The 20,810-nt window shown below is 45.7% G+C and overlaps 1 protein-coding gene across 1 annotated transcript in view; it reads right to left on the minus strand.

Annotated features, from left to right (window-relative positions):
• Positions 1-20,810, minus strand: part of CDH23 (cadherin related 23) — a 671,672-nt gene that overhangs the window by 39,695 nt on the left and 611,167 nt on the right. The window contains exons 43-49 of the mRNA XM_069981852.1: positions 20,664-20,789; positions 18,908-19,111; positions 6,214-6,672; positions 5,466-5,582; positions 5,130-5,354; positions 4,847-5,016; positions 1,436-1,573 (exon numbers count right to left, since the gene is read on the minus strand). Coding sequence (XP_069837953.1) covers positions 1,436-1,573; positions 4,847-5,016; positions 5,130-5,354; positions 5,466-5,582; positions 6,214-6,672; positions 18,908-19,111; positions 20,664-20,789 — 1,439 coding nt within the window. The remainder of the gene's footprint in view (positions 1-1,435; positions 1,574-4,846; positions 5,017-5,129; positions 5,355-5,465; positions 5,583-6,213; positions 6,673-18,907; positions 19,112-20,663; positions 20,790-20,810) is intronic.

Raw genomic sequence — 20,810 nt, forward strand, 5'->3', positions numbered from 1 at the left:
TGATGAATATTTGTTGCAGATTTGTTGCAGATATGTCCATGAATACATCTAAAAGATGGTTGCAGGAATCCGTTCTCATGCTACAAAAATATATTGATGTGTTTGTGTTGGCTTTAATAGGGTTGGTTCAGAATGACAACCCTTGTCTGTATACCCTTATCCATATGGCCAGATAAAATGTGGAAAAATGTTCCCAAAACATTGGTTGACACAGACAATGCCAGTTGACAATCTGCCTCAGGCTGCAGGACGACTTGGTGCACGCCAGCTTTCAGACTCTACACCCCTTACCCCTTACTCTTCAGCCATGAAATCTTTTATGAGATTTTTTTTTTTATAGACTTGCTATATCTCCTTAGTCACATAATTATTAGTTGAATTTTCCTGGTAATGTGGAGGAGAACATTTTTAAGTACACTTCTAATAAGATGTGATGAACAAATAAGTAACAGTTAATTGCCATCTATTAGTCATTTTATAACCGTACTGTAACGTACTAATGGGCAGGCTCTGTTAGAAAACTCATCCTAATTGAAAAACAAACATTATATTTATAAAAGCCTAGGCTTATCCAAATGTGCTGCAGTCATCTGCATGTCCTCCCCCATATACACAGAATGTCCTCTCTTATTTTAAAAAGATGGCAATTTATAGCACAAGGGCCCCTCCTGCTTTTTCAAACTCAGGCAGGGGTGACAGGCCCCAAATACATGCTGATTCATGTATGAGCAGTACACTAGTATGAGGAAGCCATATTGTGCTCTTCTCCAACATAACACTCAACCTTTTTGGATGTTTAGTTACAAGTTGCTGTCAGCCGACTCCTGTTACCATAGTCAAGTAAATAGATGGAATATTTCTTAACGTATTGTGCCAAATAACTGATGTCATCGTACTGATACAAGGCCTCTTAATATCTACAAACAAACTGATAATCCTTAACTAGTTAAAGTTTTTTCCCCAAACGAGGTCCTGGAAAAGTAGTGGTCTCTTTGAGGAGACAGCCAAACTGACATAAGGAGTCTTACAAGCCAAGTGATACTCCATGGGAAAAAATGTGCAAAGTGGGTCATCTTCAGGAGGAAAAGCAACTTGTTCTAAAGTGAAGTCTTAGCGCCCTGTTACACACCCAAATGTGCAGCGAGATTTTCCCCTCAAGCTGTATTTTACCAAATACATTTTTTTAAATGCAAACTGAAGATGTCTTGAAAACCTCTTTCGGTTGTGAGAGTCCAGTTTCTAGAATACTGGTTGCGATTACACAGCTTGCCATGCATGCGCAGATCACTCTATTAAAATGAATGACATTTATAGACAATGCCAATTTATGTGCAATACAATCCTTATTTGGGAAATATTCTTTCATAGCATTTAATATAGAATATAAAATATGCTGGGCCTCAATGTTCTCATTGTAAACATATAAAGCATTTACCGTTGTAGGATTTATCCCAAACTTTCCTTCTCCATCAACCAGGCTGTACTGAATGAGAGCAAACCGCCCAGAGTCAGCATCTGTTGCTTTAATCTGAAGAACTGTTGAACTAAGCTGAAGGTCCTCAAATACTGATTTCTAGAAGAAGATCAGAGGGCATTAAGCATGATGCAGAAGGCACTTACCCATACACTTGAGTGGAGATGGAAAGGAAAGTATTTTAGCACACCCTTCTGTATTTGTCTTTATAACAGTTTTTCATGCTAAGATCCCAATCACTGACTCCACGTTCACAGAAACACAATTTTCAGCATTGTCAATGTAGTTTACAACCAAAGGAAATATGTTGACCTTCTATACAGCTCTGTTACAAAAATGCTATTTACCATGTTACTCTTTTGTCTAGCCAAATTAATCTAACAATGGACACAATTAAAGGGGTTATCAAGAACTACAAAACGATGGCCACTTTTCCCCTCTCTTGTCTCCAGATTGGGTGGGGTTTGGAACTCAGTTCTACTGACGTAAATGGAGCTTAATTGCAAACCACACCTGAACTGGAGACAAGAGAGGGGGGAAGTGGCCATGTTTTTGTAGTGCTGGATAACCCCTTTAAATTCCATGGGATATGTTTGGTTTCACAGCAATCCAACCTATCTGATATATAATAAAACATGGCATTATGAAGATATTCAGTTGATTTACAAGTGTAGACTGTTTAAGACGTGTCTTTTTTCAACCGTATTAACTATGTAACTATGTAATGTATATTGAACGGATCAAGTTTGCAACTTAGCACCATTTACTTCAATATAACTGGGTTACAAAATCTGCACCCAAACAGGAGACGAGAGGTGCTGTCTCTGAAAGAAAGCAACCATGTTTTTGTAGCGCTGGATAAACCCTTTAATAATCACATCAACTGTTGATTTAGAGTTTGAAAGTTATAACGACAGTGACACTTTAAGGTGGCTATAAACTTTTGAGAACTGTCAGCCGAATGATCGTTTGGCCGACAGTTATCTCTCCTGTCCTTCCCATACACATAAATGTTCTGCACAGCAGGGTTTAGCCAAAACTAGACTGCTTTCCATGTGAACAAAGTGGTTGGGCAATAAAAATCCATCCACTCAACCCCTTTCTCTTCGGACATCATCTGTCGTGGAGACTTGGGAGGTCCCTATACACTTTATAATTACGGCCAAACCAGCTGCCAGTTGCAGGTTCGGACGACAATACTGTAGCATAATGTGTGGGGACATTTACCCATCCCCGCAACTATTAAAAATGTAAAGCCAACTTAAGTGACATGTCTGGAACCTCACCAGTTTTTAATGTCTGTGGGGGACTGTGATTCACATGCAAGGGTTGAAGACTAGAGATGAGCGAACCTCGAGCATGCTCGAGTCCATCCGAACCCGAACTTTCGGCATTTAATTGGCGGTGGCTGCTGAAGTTGGATAAAGCCCTAAGGCTATGTGGAAAACATGAATATAGTCATTGGCTGTATCCATGTTTTCCAGACAACTTTAGAGCTTTATCCAACATCAGCAGCCGCCACTAATCAAATGCTGATCGTTCGGGTTTGGATGGACTTGAACACGAACCTGTTTCGCTTAGCTCTATTGAAGACAATGCACCTACTATACAGACCATGGACTGCAGTTCCTGAGTTGGACACTATTTCTACCACCAAGGTGGAGATTTATGAAAGGGTGTAAATATACACCTGGTGTAAACTGCCCACAGCAACCAATCACAGCTCCTCTTATATTTTACCAGAGCTGAAAGCTGAGCTGTGATTGGTTGCTGGGGGAAGTTTACACCAGGTGTATATTTATACCCTTTCATAAATCTCGCCCCAAGTGTTTATGGTGAAGTGGATGGCATAATGGAAGAAGAGCCTGGTCGATCAGTAGCTCTAAGCAAACCCTATTCAAGTAAAGTTTATACAGTAAAATGTCTTGTTTAGAAATACAGTACAAGAAACATAAAACCGTCATTATCACATTATTGTGTATTATAAATGTGGTATTGTACAGATAAGCTCATAGTTTTACTTTGTTGTCATATATAGGTTATAGAAGCAATTTAGTGACCTAGTGACATTATTATTTACTTCCTGCCCCACATTTAAGTTGTAGCACAAGAACTGCATCCTGTCAAAACCCTTGCACGTTCTCCAGTACACCTAGCCCTTTGCAGTTACCATTTATAAGCACTAAAATAATATGTGATTATTAAAGTATATGTTGATGTTTCTATACTATATTACTATCTATACATTATGGTGCGACTAACTGCTGTAGCCTCACAGCCATTCACAGGCATTTTATAGTTAATTAACTGTGTAGATATTTGAGCCAGCAAGGACTGCTTGCTGGGAGATTTAGGTTCTGAAGCCTGAATAAAGGTTCATAAAATGCTGCAATTCAACCCAAGCTGTAACTTGTCCATGTAATGCAATGCACTTAGTTATAACCACCTTTAGGCTATGTTCCCACTACGTAAGAGACCGGCCATTCCGTGACCCGGCCGGGTCACGGAACGGCCAGTCTCTGCAAAGATCATTCCGGCGGGAACTTAAGTACCGGCCGGACGATCTTTCCTGCCGCAGTGTTCTGATGTCGGCGCATCAGCGCGCGCCTGAATCAGAACTCTCATAGCACACAATGAAGCAAGCGGCCAGAGCCGCTCGCTTTATTGTGTGAAGTGACAGGACTTTCTGCGGCCGCAATTCACTGAATTGCGGCCTCAGAAAAATTACGTCAGTTCTTTGCAAAGCCGTATTGGATCCCATAGCAGATAAGGCAGTGTTCCACACCGTACAAAGTACAACAACGGCCGTACTTTTACGTAGTGTGAACATAGCCTTACTGGGTTCACACTATGTATATTTCAGTCAGTATTGTGGTCCTCATATTGCAACCAAAACCAGGAGTGGATTAAAAACACAGAAAGGCTCTGTTCACACAATGTTGAAATTGAGTGGATGGCCGCCATTTAATGGCAAATATTTGCTGTTATTTTAAAACAACGACTGTTATATTGAAATAATGGCAGTTATTTACCGTTATATGGCGGCCATCCACTCAATTTCAACATTGTGTGAACAGATCCTTTCTGTGTGTTTTAATCCACTCCTGGTTTTGGTTGAAATATGAGTACCACAATACTGACTGAAATATACGTAGTGTGAACCCAGCTTACTCTGTAAAATGGTGTCTGAAGGAGGCAGATCTGTTCTGGTTTGAATAGTAAGTATTTTCCCCTTTACATTACAATGTGATTAAGTGTATGTGTATGCAGCCATGGACTTAAGGTTAGGAGTCTAGTATTGGGTCTTATGGCATGCCAGTGCTAAAATTCAATATACAGATATTACATCATGCAGTCACTATTCCTCTTTACCTGATATAACAATTGGCTGAAGATTGGATTGTTGTCATTGATATCCACAATCTCAAGGTGAACTGGAATCTCAGCAGATCTACGAGGAGAACCATTGTCTGAGGCCCGAACAGTAAAATTTAACCACTGCACCTGCTCATAGTCAACAGTACGGTTTGCGATAATCTTTCCTGTTATGTAAAAAATAATACATAGGATTCTTATGTGTTTAATATGCTAGGTTTTCTGTACCATAAAAAGGATAAATGTTAGAGAATGGATTGGGAAGTTTATTGTCACATACCTGCCATATTGTCCTCTAGTTGAACATATCCTTCTGGTACAAGGTTATGGAGAGAATACGTAATCAGACCATTGAGTCCTTTATCTGGATCAACAGCAGACACAGAAAGGAGGGTTGTTCCGGGGGTAGCACCTTCAATGATCCTCTGAGAGAAAACAGTTACCCCAAAAGGACGAAATCTAGGAGTGTTGTCATTGACATCTAGAATGTTGACTGTTAGTTTGGCTGTAAGAAATAAAAGACAATAAGCTTTTTGACAGTATAAACTATATTGAAGAATTCCCATGAAAGACTATTATTTGTCATATACATGCATATGTCAAGGGACATACTTACCATTTGGGACACTGACTGATTTATCAACCACCTCACTTGCATTATCATACACAGAGACAGTAATGTCATAAGTAGCCACTAGTTCTCTATTTAAAGGAGAATTTACCATAACTGCTCCTAGAAAGGAGAAATATAGAAAATAATCAAAAATAAAGGTCCAGTACTATAAAAGCTATACCATCCTCCATATAATAAACAGCAATGAATGTATATTTCATTTGTCATAAAGCTTTCCTAATATACATGCCAACTTCTCAAGGAATAAATGCAAATAATTACATCTTTACAATTATAGAAACAAGTAGAATGACCCCAAGTTCAGTCTGCATAGGCTTAGCAACAACCAATAAAGGGACACTTGCCCTTTAAGATGACTAGGACACCATCCTTGCCAGCAATGACTATGAGAGTGCATCAGGAAACAGTTATCATGATGATGATGGTGATGTAGGAGGACAACGAATGAGTCAGACAGGGAAGGCTTTTACAGAAATACAGATCAAACCTTCAGGATTGTGAGCCATAAAGAAAAGAAGAGATTTATTTGGTTAGTACTATGATAGTAAATCAGCAGAAAACAGGGGTGCAGAGGATTATTAAGAAAAAGCAGAGTGCTAGTTAGGGGTTTAGGAAGGCAGTGGGAGATAGGCAAGAAAAGGAAGTGCATGCGGAAAGAGAGTGGGATGGCTGGAAATTCCAACTGAGCTGCAAACATTACTTTTAGATATAAAAAGTTATAGCACAATACCTGTGTTGAAATTAATACTGAAAGCATCTTGCTGTTTGGGCACAATGGCATTGGTGTCATCAGTGGCCACAATTTCAATAATGTAATACTGCAGACGTGGGTTGAGGTCTCGGTCAATGGCAGTAACTTGGGCTATTACTGTTCCCACCTCAACAGACTCTAAAACACTGACAGTCTGGACTGGGTAAGCGAATTCTGGTGGACAATCATTTACATCATCAATAAGGATATTTACTGTGGTGCTTCCGGACAAGGGGGTGGTACCACGGTCTGCAGCCACAACCAGCAGCCTATAGGCATCTTTCTCTTCCCTATCCACAGTCACATTGGCTACACGTATGACACCCGTGATGGCATCAATAAGAAACCTATCTTGAGCACCACTTTCAATTCTGTAGCTTATTTGTTGGTTTGGTCCACTGTCAGCGTCGGTCGCTGTGACCTGCACAACAGAAAAACCTGAAAAAGAAATGTTATAAATCAGATGAGCTTTTTTTTCTACTTACAATAGTAATGTTTTACAGTGTGCTAATGAAAACTTGTAAATACATATGAATTAGGGGAATGATGGGCATATGGCCGCCCAAAAACTGACATATACTATTGCAGTGTCCCAGAGTAGGTGTGGTATGCAGTGTCCCAGAGTAGGTGTGGCCCCTGCTGTGTTTCTTACCCACCTATAGCCTGGTATATTTGTATAGAACACTCTGGGTGAATGGCATCTGCACTCTGTCTGTATCTTCTATTGGTACCAATGTTTTCTATTTCTGCCTGCACTACTTATTTTATGCCACTAGTAGAGATGAGCGAACCTCAATAAGCCTGCAGTAACCTCAGTTTAATCCTCTCTCCTCTCCTAAAGCCAAGCTACAGTATTCAAAGACTTTCCAATTAAATAAAGCATTAAAGCATTATTCCTCCAGCGAGAAGCTGTGTCCAAATCTAAAGATACCCAGCTCAAGGATTGGGTTTTATGTATTACACCTATATTGAAAGAAAAGACTTACTACCCTGTACTGCGTTCAAGGAATTACAGTAAAATTGTCTTCCTGTTCAAATTCTAGGTTACCAACCACATAATGAAAATAACAAACTTCACAAGGTCTAAAAAAAAAGACACTACATAAAATCCATTGTATTTACTTCCATATAGCACAATGGGGGAGATTTATCACACATGGTGTAAAGTGAAACTGGCTCAGTTGCCCCTAGCAACCAATCAGATTCCACCTTTCATTTTCCAAAGAGTCTGTGAGGAATGAAAGGTGAAATCTGATTGGTTGCTAAATTGTTTGATAAATCTCCCCTAATATGTTTATGTGATCAATGAGTTTTTCCTTTGGTTCACCATATTGTGAACACTAAAAGGGATTATACAGCCTTGTCCATGCTTGCTAGGGCATTAGTATGACACTATACAGTTCGAGTTACCCATATAGTATTGTATAGTATTGAATGTAATAAAGTTTGTGTCTAATATCCTCCAATCTGCATATGTTTCAGCTGTGATTAACTTTGTGATTGTGTCACTTGACTATGATTTACACTACTGAGTTGCACATTATGATATCTACTCAGGGCCGCTTTAACCAGAGGGCACATGGTGCACGTGCACCGGGCCCACTGGTTAAAGGGGCCCACCCTGCGCAGGGCCGGCCTTTGCTCTGTGCGACCATTGCGGTCGCACAGGGCTCCGGCCACCAGCCTGCCAGGTGGGCGCCATCGGGATGGGTAAGTTACCCATCCATGGCGCCCCCTGCAGGGCCCCCCCCGCCTGCTGCTGCGCTCTGCACTGTAGCTATGAGCGCTCGTAACGAGCGCTCATAGGTACAGGCAGCAGCAGCGGCACTGACAGGTCGGGAGCCATTGGCTCCCTCCCTGTCAGTCAACCTTGTGGCCGCAGGCAGTGCTTTGCCTGCGGTCACAAGAGGCCGCTCTTCCGTAGTGGTATCGCTGCTGAGTGACGTCACTCAGCACCGACACCACGAGAGGGGAGAGCGGCCTCTTGTGACCGCAGGCAAAGCACTGCCTGCGGCCACAAGGATGAGGTGAAGAGAAGACGAACGCGCGGACCCAGGTGAGTATAAAGTGTTTTTTTTGTTTTTTATTTGCTATATGGGAGGGGCGAGCACAAAGGGAGGCTATATAACGGGGGGGGGGGGGGTTGTCAGCACACAGCGGGGGTGTATACTACTAGGGGTGCCACAGGGGGGGCTATATACTACTGGGGGTGCAAAGGGGGTATATATAACTTGGGGAGTGCACAGGGGGGCTATATACTACTGGGGGGTGCACAGTGGGGTATATATAACTGGGGTGAGTGCACATGGGGATATATATAACTGGGGGAGCGCACAGGGGTATATATAACAGGGAGCACAGAGGGGGGCTATATACTACTGGGGGGTGCACAGGGGGGTATATATAACTGGAGGGGCGCACACGGGGTATATATAACTGGGGGGCGCACAGGGGGGTATATATAACAGGGAGCATAGAGGGGGGCTATATACTACTGGGGGGTGCACAGGGGGTATATATAACTGGGGGAGTGCACAGGAGGGTTTATATAACAGGGAGCACAGAGGGGGGCTATATACTACTGGGGGGTGCACAGGGGGGTATATAACTGGGGGCACACAGGGGGTATATATATAACTGGGGGAGCGCACAGGGGGTATATATAACAGGGAGCATAGAGGGGGGCATATATAACAGGGAGCATAGAGGGGGGCTATATACTACTGGGGGGGTGCACAGGGGGTATATATATAACTGGGGGAGTGCAGAGGGGGGCTATACACTACTGGGGCGCACAGGGGATATATATACAACTGGGAGGTGCACGGGGGGTATATATAACTGGGGGGCGCACAGGGGGTATATATAACTGGTATATATAATGGAGTGCACATGGGGGCTATATACTACTCGGGGCGCACAGGGGATATATATATATATATATATATATAACTGGGGGATGCACAGGGTGTATATATATATATATATATATATATATATATATATATATATATAAATGGGAGGGTGCACAGGGGTTATATATATCTGGGAAAGCGTACTGGGGGAGCACAGGGGATATATATACTACTGGGGGGTGCACAGGGGATATATATACTACTGGGGGGTGCACAGGCGGACTATATACTACTGGGGGGTGCACAGGGGGACTATATACTACTGGGGGGAGCACAGGGGATATATATACTACTGGAGGGTGCACAGGGGGGTATATATACTACTGGGGAATGCACAGGGGGACTATATACTACTGGGGGGAGCACAGGGGATATATATACTACTGGAGGGTGCACAGGGGGGTATATATATACTACTGGGGAATGCACAGGGGGACTATATACTACTGGGGGAGCACAGGGGATATACATACTACTGTGGGTGCACAGGGGGAGTATATACTACTGGGGGAGCACAGGGGATATATACTACTGGGGGCTGCACGGGGGTATATATACTACTGGGGGATGCACGGGGGGGGTATATATAACTGGGGGAGCACAGATGGGGCTATATACTACTGGGGGCAGCACCTAGTGGTCTATAGCAGTGTTTCTCAACCTGCGGTACGCGTACCCCAGGGGGTACGCGCCGCAGGCTGAGGGGGTACGCCGGGAGGTGGGGGGAAAAAATATTTTGGGTGCCGGGACACTGCTATCACCCAGCAATGTCCCGGCACCTGTCCCCGCCGCTGCTCTCACATCCTTCCCCCAGCAGCCTCACCAGCTTTCTGTACAGAACATGGTGAGGCTGCTGGGGGAAGGATGAAGTCCGAGGATACAAACCAGCAGCCTCTCAACTCACTGTCTCTGAGGCCCTGCTGGTCCGGCCGCCTGCGGGGACATCAGCCTGCCGCCGCCGCATCTCCTCTCCTCTCCGCCGGGTCACCTCAGGCAGCCTGTTCGGGATTCGTCCCCAGGCTGCCGTATATCCTGCTGGAGCCCCCGGCTGGACGCTGCAACCCGATCCGGCAGCCTCACGCTCTTCCCCCGCGGCTCCCGGATCGGGTTGCAGCGTCCAGCCGGGGGCCCCAGGAGGATATGCGGCAGCCTGGGGACGAATCCCGAACAGGCTGCCTGAGGTGACCCGGCGGAGAGGAGATGCGGCGGCGGCGGCAGGCTGATGTCCCCGCAGGCGGCCGGACCAGCAGGGCCTCAGAGACAGTGAGTTGCGAGGGGGTAGTGGTGCTACCCCGCCCGCGGCTCCTGCAGTAGATTGTGGACCAGGATATGGGGCGCCCCCCATGTCCACCTGCCGCCGCTTCTCCCCGGTCTCCCCTACGGCTGACGCTGCTTCTCTCCGGTCAATCAGTGGTTTGTAGACCGGAAGATGGGGCCCCCCTCGTCCTACGGTTGACGCTGCTGCCTGTGGAAGTGGGGTGCCCCATCTCCCGGTCCACAATCCACTGCAGCAGAAGCCCCCAGCGCACCACTACATCATCACCTCTCTCCCCCCTCCACCTCCTCTCTACCCCCATCATCACCTCTCTCCCCCCTCCACCTCCTTTCTACCCCCATCATCACCTCTCTCCCCCCTCCACCTCCTATCTACCCCCATCATCACCTCTCTCCCCCCTCCACCTCCTCTCTACCCCCATCATCACCTCTCTCCCCCATCCACCTCCTTTCTACCCCCATCATCACCTCTCTCCCCCCTCCACCTCCTCTCTACCCCCATCATCACCTCTCTCCCCCCTCCACCTCCTCTCTACCCCCATCATCACCTCTCTCCCCCCTCCACCTCCACCTCCTTTCTACCCCCATCATCACCTCTCTCCCCCCTCCACCTCCTCTCTACCCCCATAATCACCTCTCTTCCCCCTCCACCTCTTTTCCCTCCATAATCACCTCTCTCCCCCTCCACCTCCTTTCTACCCTCATCATCACCTCTCTCCCCCCTCCACCTTCTCTCTACCCCCATCATCACCTCTCTACCCCCATCATCACCTATGAACCCCCATCATCACCTCTATACCCCCATAATCACCTCTCTCCCCCTCCACCTCCTCTCTACCCCCATCATCACCTCTCTCCCCCCTCCACCTCCTCTCTACCCTCATCATCACCTCTGTACCCCCTCCACCTCCTCTCTACCCCCATCATCACCTCTCTACCCCCATCATCACCTCTCTACCCCATCTTAACCTCTGTACCCCCATCATCACCTCTCTCCCCCCTCCACCTCCTCTGTACCCCCATCATCACCTCTTACCCCCCCTCCACCTCCTCTCTACCCCCATCATCACCTCTCTACCCCCATCATCACCTCTGTCCCCAGTCCACTTCCTCTCTACCCCCATTATTACCTCTGTACCCCCATCATCACCTCTCTACCCCCATCATCACCTCCCTACCCCCATCATCTCCTCTGTACCCCCATCATCTCCTCTGTACCCCCTCCACCTCCTCCCTACCCCCACCACCTCCTCTCACCCCTCATCACCCATCACCTTCTCTCACCCCCATCACCGCTCTCCTCCTCTGTCCTCCTCTCTCCCCTGTCTTCCTCTCCCCCCTTCACCTCCTCTCTCTTCCTCTCCCTTCTTCACCTCCTCTCTCCCCTGTCTTCCTCTCCCCCATCACCTCCTCTCTCCCCCGTCTTCCTCTCCCCCATCACCTCCTCTCTCCCCCGTCTTCCTCTCCCCCATCACCTCCTCTCTCCCCTGTCTTCCTCTCCCCATCACCTCCTCTCTCCCCTGTCTTCCTCTTCCCCATCACCTCCTCTCTCCCCTGTCTTCCTCTCCCCCATTCACCTCGTCTCTCTTCCTCTCTCCCCTTCACCTCCTCTCTCTTCCTCTCCCTTCTTCACCTCCTCTCTCTTCCTCTCCCTTCTTCGCCTCCTCTCTCTTCCTCTCCCATTTCACCTCCTCTCTCTTCCTCTCCCCCCTTCACCTTCTCTCTCTTCCACTCCCCCTTCACCTCCTCTATCCTCCTCTTTCCTTCTTTTCCCCCTCAGACCTTACTCTCCCCTTAATCTCCTTGTGGCTCAGAGGCTGGAGAAGAGAGGAAGACCCCTCCCCCCCATGGGCGGATAACGTGAGTATGAATTTTTTTTGTTTGTTGGGGCAGGAGGGGGAGGGTGTAGAATGGTGGGCATTACTATGGGGGCAGGGCAGGAGGCATTATTACTATATGGAGGGTCATGGAAGGGGATATTATTTTTAATGAGGGATCCTAAATACAGGGATAACCCACACACCTACTCACTTTACAGCGCATTACACCAAACAGCGGAATTATTACTGTATGGGAGCCTATAGGTAGGAAAAAGGGAGGGAAGTTAAAGGAAAACTGTGATGCCTAAGATGTTTGGCAGGTTCTCTGGCAAGAGGTAAATTGTAGCTGCAAGAAATCATCATGGTGGTCTGGGCCAGATGGAGAGGAAAAGGAAAAGTGATATATGGCTACATGGGGAGGTATCTGGCTATAGAAGGAGGTATCTTAACTACATGGGGAGATGTCTGGCTGCAAGGGGGTAGGTATCTGGCTACATAGGGGAGGTATCTGACTACATAGGGGGAGGTATCTGACTACATGGGGAGATATCTGACTACATGGGGGAGGTATCTGGCTACATGGGGGAGGTGTCTGACTACATGGGGAGGTATCTGACTACGTAGGGGGAGGTATCTGACTACATGGGGGAGGTATCTGGCTACATGGGGGAGGTGTCTGACTACATGGGGAGATATCTGACTACATGGGGAGGTATCTGACTACATGGGGGGAGATATCTGGCTACATGGGGGAGAGATATCTGGCTACATGGGGGAGAGGTATCTGGCTACATGGGGGAGAGGTATCTGGCTACATGGGGGAGAGGTATCTGGCTACATGGGGGAGAGGTATCTGGCTACATGGGGGAGGTATCTGGCTACATGGGGGAGGTATCTGACTACATTGCAGAGGTATCTGGCTACATAGGGAGGTATCTGACTACATGGGAGGAAGTATTTGGCTACATGGGGGAGGTATCTGACTACATGGGGAGGAGGTATCTGGCTACATGGGGGGATATCTTGCTACATATAAGGGGTATCTGGCTACATAGGGAAAATATCTGGCTACATAGAAGAAGGCCTCTTGACTACATGGGGGAGATATCTGGCTACATAGAAGAAGGCCTCTTGACTACATGGGGGGAGGTATCTGGCTCCAGGGGGACATATCCATCTCTGTGGGATATATCCCACCTGCTTCTCTGGCACCCGGTTTACTGACGGCCTGCTCAGCCAATCAGTGCACAGTCCCACCGTAGCCACTGATTGGATGAGTGGGCTGTCAGTGAGCTGGGAGCCAGAGAAGCAGGTAGGAGTACAGGGAAGTAAGTATGATCTGTTAAGGGCCGGCAGCTAATTAGATAAATAGGCAGCGGCTACATTCTCGCAGCAGATTGAAAATCCTCTGTGAGAATGCAGAGCCATAGGCCATAACAGTACAGAGTATCGCAGTGGATTTTGCTGTGAAACGTACATGTAAATCTACCCTGGGCAATGTTATTAATGGATGGCATCGTTGGGGGTACTCGGCTGGAGCATCTTGTCGCATGGGGGTACTTGGCCTGAAAAGGTTGAGAAACACCGGTCTATAGTACTGGGGTCAGCACACAAGGCGTCTATATACTACTGGAGGCAGCACAATGGGGTCTATATACTACTGGGGGGTGCACAGGGGGTATATATATACTTCTGGGAGCAGTACCTAGTGATCTATAGTACTGGGGGCAGCACACAAGGCGTCTATATACTACTGGAGGCAGCACAATGGGGTCTATATACTACTGGGGGGTGCACAGGGGGTATATATATACTTCTGGGAGCAGCACCTAGTGGTCTAGCTGTCTTTACTACTGGGGGCAGCACACAGCTGTGGGGGAGCACAGAGGGGTGTAACTACTATATAGGGGGAAATAGGGGGTAACTACTATATAGGGGTACATAGGGGGGGTAACTACTGTATAGGGGTACAGGGGACCTTACTACTGAATGTGTTGGAGCCTTAAATGTTTCTCTGGCAGATTCTGGAGAGAAGATTCACAGCCGGGGAAGACTTCAAGGTGGCCCACGCTGGATGGAGTGAAAGAAAAGGTGAAAGACTCTGATGAGAGAAGACGCCCCATGTGAGTAAATGGATGTAACTGTTATAGGGCTGTAGTGATAGTGGTCATGGTGTGGCGGTATTATATAATGGTATCATTGGTGATATTGTTATGAGGTAACTAACATATGTATTGGGGCTCTTAATACAGTGTGGGGACATTTTCAGGGGATTATACTGTGTGTGGAGCTCCGATTCTGATAACGCTGGGTTGGGGGGGCCCACTCTTGAGGCCTGTGTACTGGGCCCACCAATGTATTAAAACGGCCCTGTATCTACTGAATCAATGTGGTGTAGATTATTCTTAGAGATCCTTCCTGAAAATAAGTTGTCTAATGTGATTTTAATTGCATGCTAATAAAAACGGATATGAAATTAGCCTTATAAGAGGGGAAAGTAACATTTTTAGATATAGCAATATAGTACAGAGTTCCCTACATTGGTTTGTACTTTTTAATAAATGTTGGAAGGTCTATAAAAAAAAAAAAAAAAGCTTGAAGTGTACCTCACATGACACATACAAATAATAAAACCCTAGCAAATATATATATATATATATATATATATATATATATATATATATAGAGAGAGAGAGAGAGAGAGAGAGAGAGAGAGAGAGAGAGAGTTAATGCTGGCCTTATGTACACCGTCCCTTTTGATTTTAATCCATATAGTATCACATTGTACTCCTCATGCCTTTGCATTTCACTCTAAGCCAGTGCCATATCCTGCGTTTACAAGGAACGATTATTGTTAAAATTTTCGCGATAACGATCGCTTTTGAGTGATAATCGGCTCGTGTAAGCGCAGCGAACAATCAAGCAATGCGCAAGAAATCGTTCACTGTGATCTTTCAACATGTTCTCAAATAGTTGTTGGTCGCTGAAAATTCGCAGATCGCTGTGTCTAAAACAGTCTTTCACTGATTCACCCTATGTGTGAGATGGGCTTAAGCGATCTTAAAACGATCGCAATAACAATTTTTTCAAACAATATATCGTTTCGTCTAAACGCTGATCGTTATAAAAAAAAACAGTTTCTTTGAAATCGTTAATCGTTCAATTGGGCGAATTATCATTCTGTGTAAATGTACCATTAGATCAGTTAGTTTTCTCAGTTGCAGCAGTGCACAGGTGCGTGTACAGGGGCTTGCACGGCTGCTGTCAAATCAGCAGTCACCTTCACTAATCTGTGCAAAGCAGAGGGGCAACTTTTAGCAATATGCATATGCTGTGTATGGCCTCTAGGGGTCTCACTACTTATATTGTTCAACTGTACTGTGATATCTTGTTGGTTGTTGTTCAGTAGTTACCTCATGTGTAATGGCAGCTAGCTGGAGCACTGAATAAAATGTCTGCTACTCACAACACTGTCTGAGCCTCTGGATAAAGAACCAACTAAAGGTGCGTTCACACGTACAGGATCTGCAACAGTTCTGCAGCAGATTTGATGGCGCAGATTTGAAGTTGAACGCACCCTAACAGAACACAACTGACATCACTTCCTGCATTTGGTCTCTTTTTTGCTGTTACTAAAGACCAAATGGCCTTAGTGACAGAGCCTTGACTGCATTTTTCCAGTAAATGAGGCACCTAGTGACCAATTTTATAGCCTTGTATTTCATATAGAAAACAGACAAAAGAATAAAGTAAATTACAAAGATGTAGTATATCACCTCCCCTGCTGCTATACCATTATTTATTGGTAATGACAGTGCCCATTTAAGTTTATGTATACAGTTATACCTCGGTGTTTGAACACTTCGTTATCCAAACAAAATTTCCCCCTTAAGTTTTGTTCGGTATTTGAACAAAATCAGGGGAGATAACAGTTATTGAGGTGTTAGGAAACACAAGGTTGCTGGAGCGGGAATTCCCGTCATTATGATGTGTACAGGTGTTCCCTGCAGCAGAGAGAGAGGCAGGAACGGCAGCTGTTTGAACTTGCTGCACTGCCTCTGCTTCCTCCAGCCTGCCGGATGAGCGATGTGGAGGGCTGCTGAGGTACTGGAGCAAGGATGCCAGCAGCCCTGAGGAGGCTTCACGGAGCTGGAGCAGGCTGGAGGAGCTGTGAGAAGCAGGAGCCGCGCGGCAAGTTCAAACAGCCACCCGTTCCTGCCTCTCTCTCTGCCTCTGCTTCAGGGAACACTCTATAAGGGAGCAGGAATTCCAGTCATAATGGATGGGAGTTCCAGATCTAAACAGGCGTTCCCTGCAGCAGAGGCAGAGAGAGAGGCGGGAGCCGATGGCTGTTTGCACTTGCCGCTCCGCTCCTGCTTCTCACAGCTGCGGGAAATACCCTGCACCTGTTTAAAGCTGGGATTCTCGGCATTATGACTGGAATCCCCGCTCCTTTATAGTAAGCAGTGTAAATAAATAGGATTATTTGCTAATTCTATTTATTTAATTTATTATTGCTAATATTTTTCTTTAAAAGTGAAAAAAGAAACAAAAAAGGCGTACAAAGTTTCCAAAATTCAAATGTGTCATATTCAAACTGGCAAACCTTTATCAAAGGTATTACATCAGTGAGAAAGTAAAATTACCGGGAGGCTTTTCAATGTAATCTTTTGCAAGAAACTTCACTTTAAAGGCTGCATGGAATGTTCTGTACTGCCAGCGATTTGGCATTGAAAGAATGAATCAAGTGTTACAGACTCACAATAGTTGTCTGGAGCTAATCTGAATTCACACTTTAAGAAGATCAGCACAAAAAGCTATTCAGGAAACATTTACAAATAGATGTACAGCCACTCTTTCTTCATTACAGCCATTTTTCTATATCACCCACTAACACAATACTGAACATTCACTTAACTTTTTTTTTTAATTAAGAAAGGCTGAAGAAGCTGAGGTTCAGCTGGGCCATGTAACAGAAGCTACATGTTACCCTATATTAATGTCATGTGATTTAAGCTGTAAATGTGGCAAAAAATTATGCTGTTCTACAGAGGGCCCCTCATATAAGATGGCTGGCCACTGTGACCAGACTGCTGTAGGGCCACAACTGAGACCTTGAGAAAGAAGTCAGTACAACTCTGAAATGCGTTGTGTCTAATAAATGTATTATTTTATTATAATACAATACAAATAGGCACACTACATATAGCAGATACACATATGTACATTGTTCTGTGGGGAAGCTCCAGGGTTGTTCAGGTTGGTAACAGTCACTCCTCTTTCCCTGCAACAGCTGACAGTTTGCAGCTTCTCCATCCATCCTCCTCTGTTCCGGCATCAGAGGGGAGCAGGAAGAAGCCTGAGCTCATAGTGAGGAGGTGAGGGGAGGTACCTGTCATAATTACTGTCTGTATTTAGTAAGCTTGTGGTTATCCAGCTTACTGTATAGAGCCTGTGACTGGGATGACAGGCAGGAGTACACTGGGTTGAGTGGCTGGGTTCAGGGAACTTCTAAACTAGGAGGCCAGCCCTGCAGGACCCGCTGATGCTGTGGGCCCTGTAGCAGCCGCTATGGCTGTTATGGTGGTAGTTATGTCCCTGGATGGACTGAATTGTGACATAGCATAGCCATGGCCACAACCACCAGCCATTCTGATTGCACTGTTAACTGTTACTGACAAGAGTTAAAGCGACTCTGTACCCACAATCTGACCCCCCCCCCCACAAAAAAAAAAAAAAAACCACTTGTAACTTCAGAGAGCTACTTTAAATCAAAGATCTGCCCTGGGGTCTGTCCATCCGGTAATGCAGTTATTGTCCTAAAAAACAACTTTTAAAACTTGCAGCCCCGTGCAAAACAGGAGTATCTGTGCCCTAACTTTGCACCACCCCTCCGTCCCTCCTCCCCACCCTCTTCATCATTAGGAATGCCACTGGCACACTTTCTCCATGCTAAACAATGCACAGGTAATAATCCAGCCCATGTGCCAGGCTGACACAGGTGGGCAATAGGAGACAATCTGCATTCCTAATGATGAGGAGGGTGGGGAGGAGGGACAGAGAGGTTGTGCCAGCCTAATGCATACACAATCTAAGCCATGCCCGTTGGGCACAGGGTTGCCAGTTTAAAAGTTGTTTTTAGGACAATAACTGCATCACCTGCCGAACGGACCGCAGGACAAATCTTGGATTAAAAGCAGCTATTTGAAGGTACAAGTAGTTTGGGGGGTCAGATTGTGGGTACAGAGTCGCTTTAAGAGTTAATGTACCTGTGGGCTTTATCTCGTAGATATCAGTATCCAGTGACAAACTACACCCAGCTGCTTTTATTTACGACGATAAGGGTTTTGCAGCAAAAACATCCTCCTGGATATGAATACCCAGCAGACAGAGCATAGGGCACCGTCTGCTGCTGGAGCTTTAAGGTCAGTTGCAGGGGCTGGGACTCAGAAAGGAAGAGGACATTGAGCTACTGTACACTGCAAAGTTAAAAATCACACTCATATACTATTTACTATCTATGCTTGTGCAATAAGTGAAGTGTAATGTGCATATGTAACATGGTAGCACTGTAGCATTGAAGCATGAGAAGAAGCCAGCTGAAAACCATTTTTTAAATGTTGCTACATAAAGAAGCTATTGAAGATATATGAAACAACTCACCTGGGGGACTATTTTCCCGCAGTCGCACGTTGACACTTTGTGCACTAAAGACAGGTCTGTTATCATTGGCATCTAATATAGTTACAATAAGAGCGGCCGTGCTATTCAGTTTGCCAATATCCTCTGCCACCAAGGTAAGATTCAGGACTGGGACAGGGTACGCTTCTCTGTCTATAATTCTTCCTGACTTTACAGCAACAATACCTACAAGTAAATGGAGTCACAGATAATATATTCATCCACAAAAGTTAGCGGGGAGAATCTGGATCCTGTTCTCATGTTGCCAGCAGACTCCCTATGACCAGTTAGTTATGAGGGTGGGGCATTCCTTGATTTTGTGGGACAACAGACTTAAAGGAGAAGTCTGGAGATTTAAAAAAAAAAGGTCAGCCGTCAGGAGGGAACATAATAATTGATTACCCTTTTCTGTGCCTGTTATGGCGCTGTATAAAAGGCTCTAGGACCCCCGCTGGAAGGCATCTTCCCTTGAATTCCAATGATGTCACAACTTAGGGGGGAAACCGCCTGACCCAGCTGATGGACTGCCCTCTCAGCCGCGGTGTGCTGCCCCAGTCACTGACTGGTCGAGCAGACAGTCCATCAACCGCATTGTGATATCAGCTGTGAAGTAGGTCCCAGAGCCTGCTAAGGTCTTGGAGCGCTGCTAAGGCACAGAGAGAGGTGAGTAACAATTAGTTTTTATGCCCCCCCCCTGCTGTTTTTTAATATTTTATTTAAATTGCTGGACTTCTCCTTTAAAAGGGTTATCCAGAGGTAGAAAAACATGACCACTTTCACCCAGAGAAAACACTAGTCTCCAGTTCAGGTATGGTTTACAATTAGGCTCCATTCACTTCAAAAGGAACTGAGCTGCAAAAACCCCACTCAAACTGGAGACAACATTCGTGCTGTCTCTGAAAAAAAGTGGCCATGTTTTTCTAAGGCTGGATAACCCCTTTAAAGTGACTCTGTACCCACAATCTGATCCCCGAAACCACTTGTACCTTCACATAGCTGCTTTTAATCCAAGATCTGTCCTGGGGTCCGCTTGGCAGGTGATGCATTTATTGTCCTAAAAACAACTTTTAAACTGGCAGCCCTGTGCCCAACGGCCGGGGCTTAGTTTGTGTATGCATTAGGCTAGCACAACCTCTCCGTCCCTCCTCTCCATTTTTCCTATTCCTCTGCAACTACACAGGTGCCTTAACGATGCAGCCCATGTGCCGGGCTGACACAGGTGAGGAATAGGAGGCAATCTGCCTGGAGCATTCCTAATGATGAGGAGGGTGGGGAGGAGGGACGGAGAGGTTGTGCCAGCCTTATGCATACACAATCTAGGCCACGGCCAAAGGGCACAGGGCTGCCAGTTTAGAAGTTGTTTCTTATGACATTAACTGCATCACCTGCCGAACAGACCGCAGGACAGATCTTGGATTAAAAGCAGCTATCTGAAGGTCCAAGTGGTTTGGGGGGGGTCAGATTGTGAGTACAGAGTCTCTTTAAGCATCACACAGCTGTCACTGGGGTTATACAAGGCATTGGTGTCATGGTGTGGGGGAGTGACACTCTTTGTAATTCACCCATACATTCTGGATAATAGATGAGGTTTCCGAAAGGAGGGTGCTCTCTATTAACTTAAAGTTCTCTAACAGCATGAAGGTATTCAAAAGGAGATAGTCCATTTAATATGAATAGTCATAACAGAATCTTTACACAAGCACTGTATCAGGGTAAGTAATAAGGGAGCCCATCTTACCTGTACTATTGTTCATTGTAAACAAGTCCATTTGAAGCCCCAGTAGTCGATAGGAGACAACAGCATTTGCTCCTAAGTCATTATCTAAAGCTAAAATAGGTCCATTGAGGACAGTGATGGATGTTCCTAGATAAAATACGAGAGTCA

Source organism: Dendropsophus ebraccatus, chromosome 8, assembly GCF_027789765.1.
Source record: "Dendropsophus ebraccatus isolate aDenEbr1 chromosome 8, aDenEbr1.pat, whole genome shotgun sequence".
NCBI classification, from domain to species: Eukaryota; Metazoa; Chordata; class Amphibia; order Anura; family Hylidae; genus Dendropsophus; species Dendropsophus ebraccatus.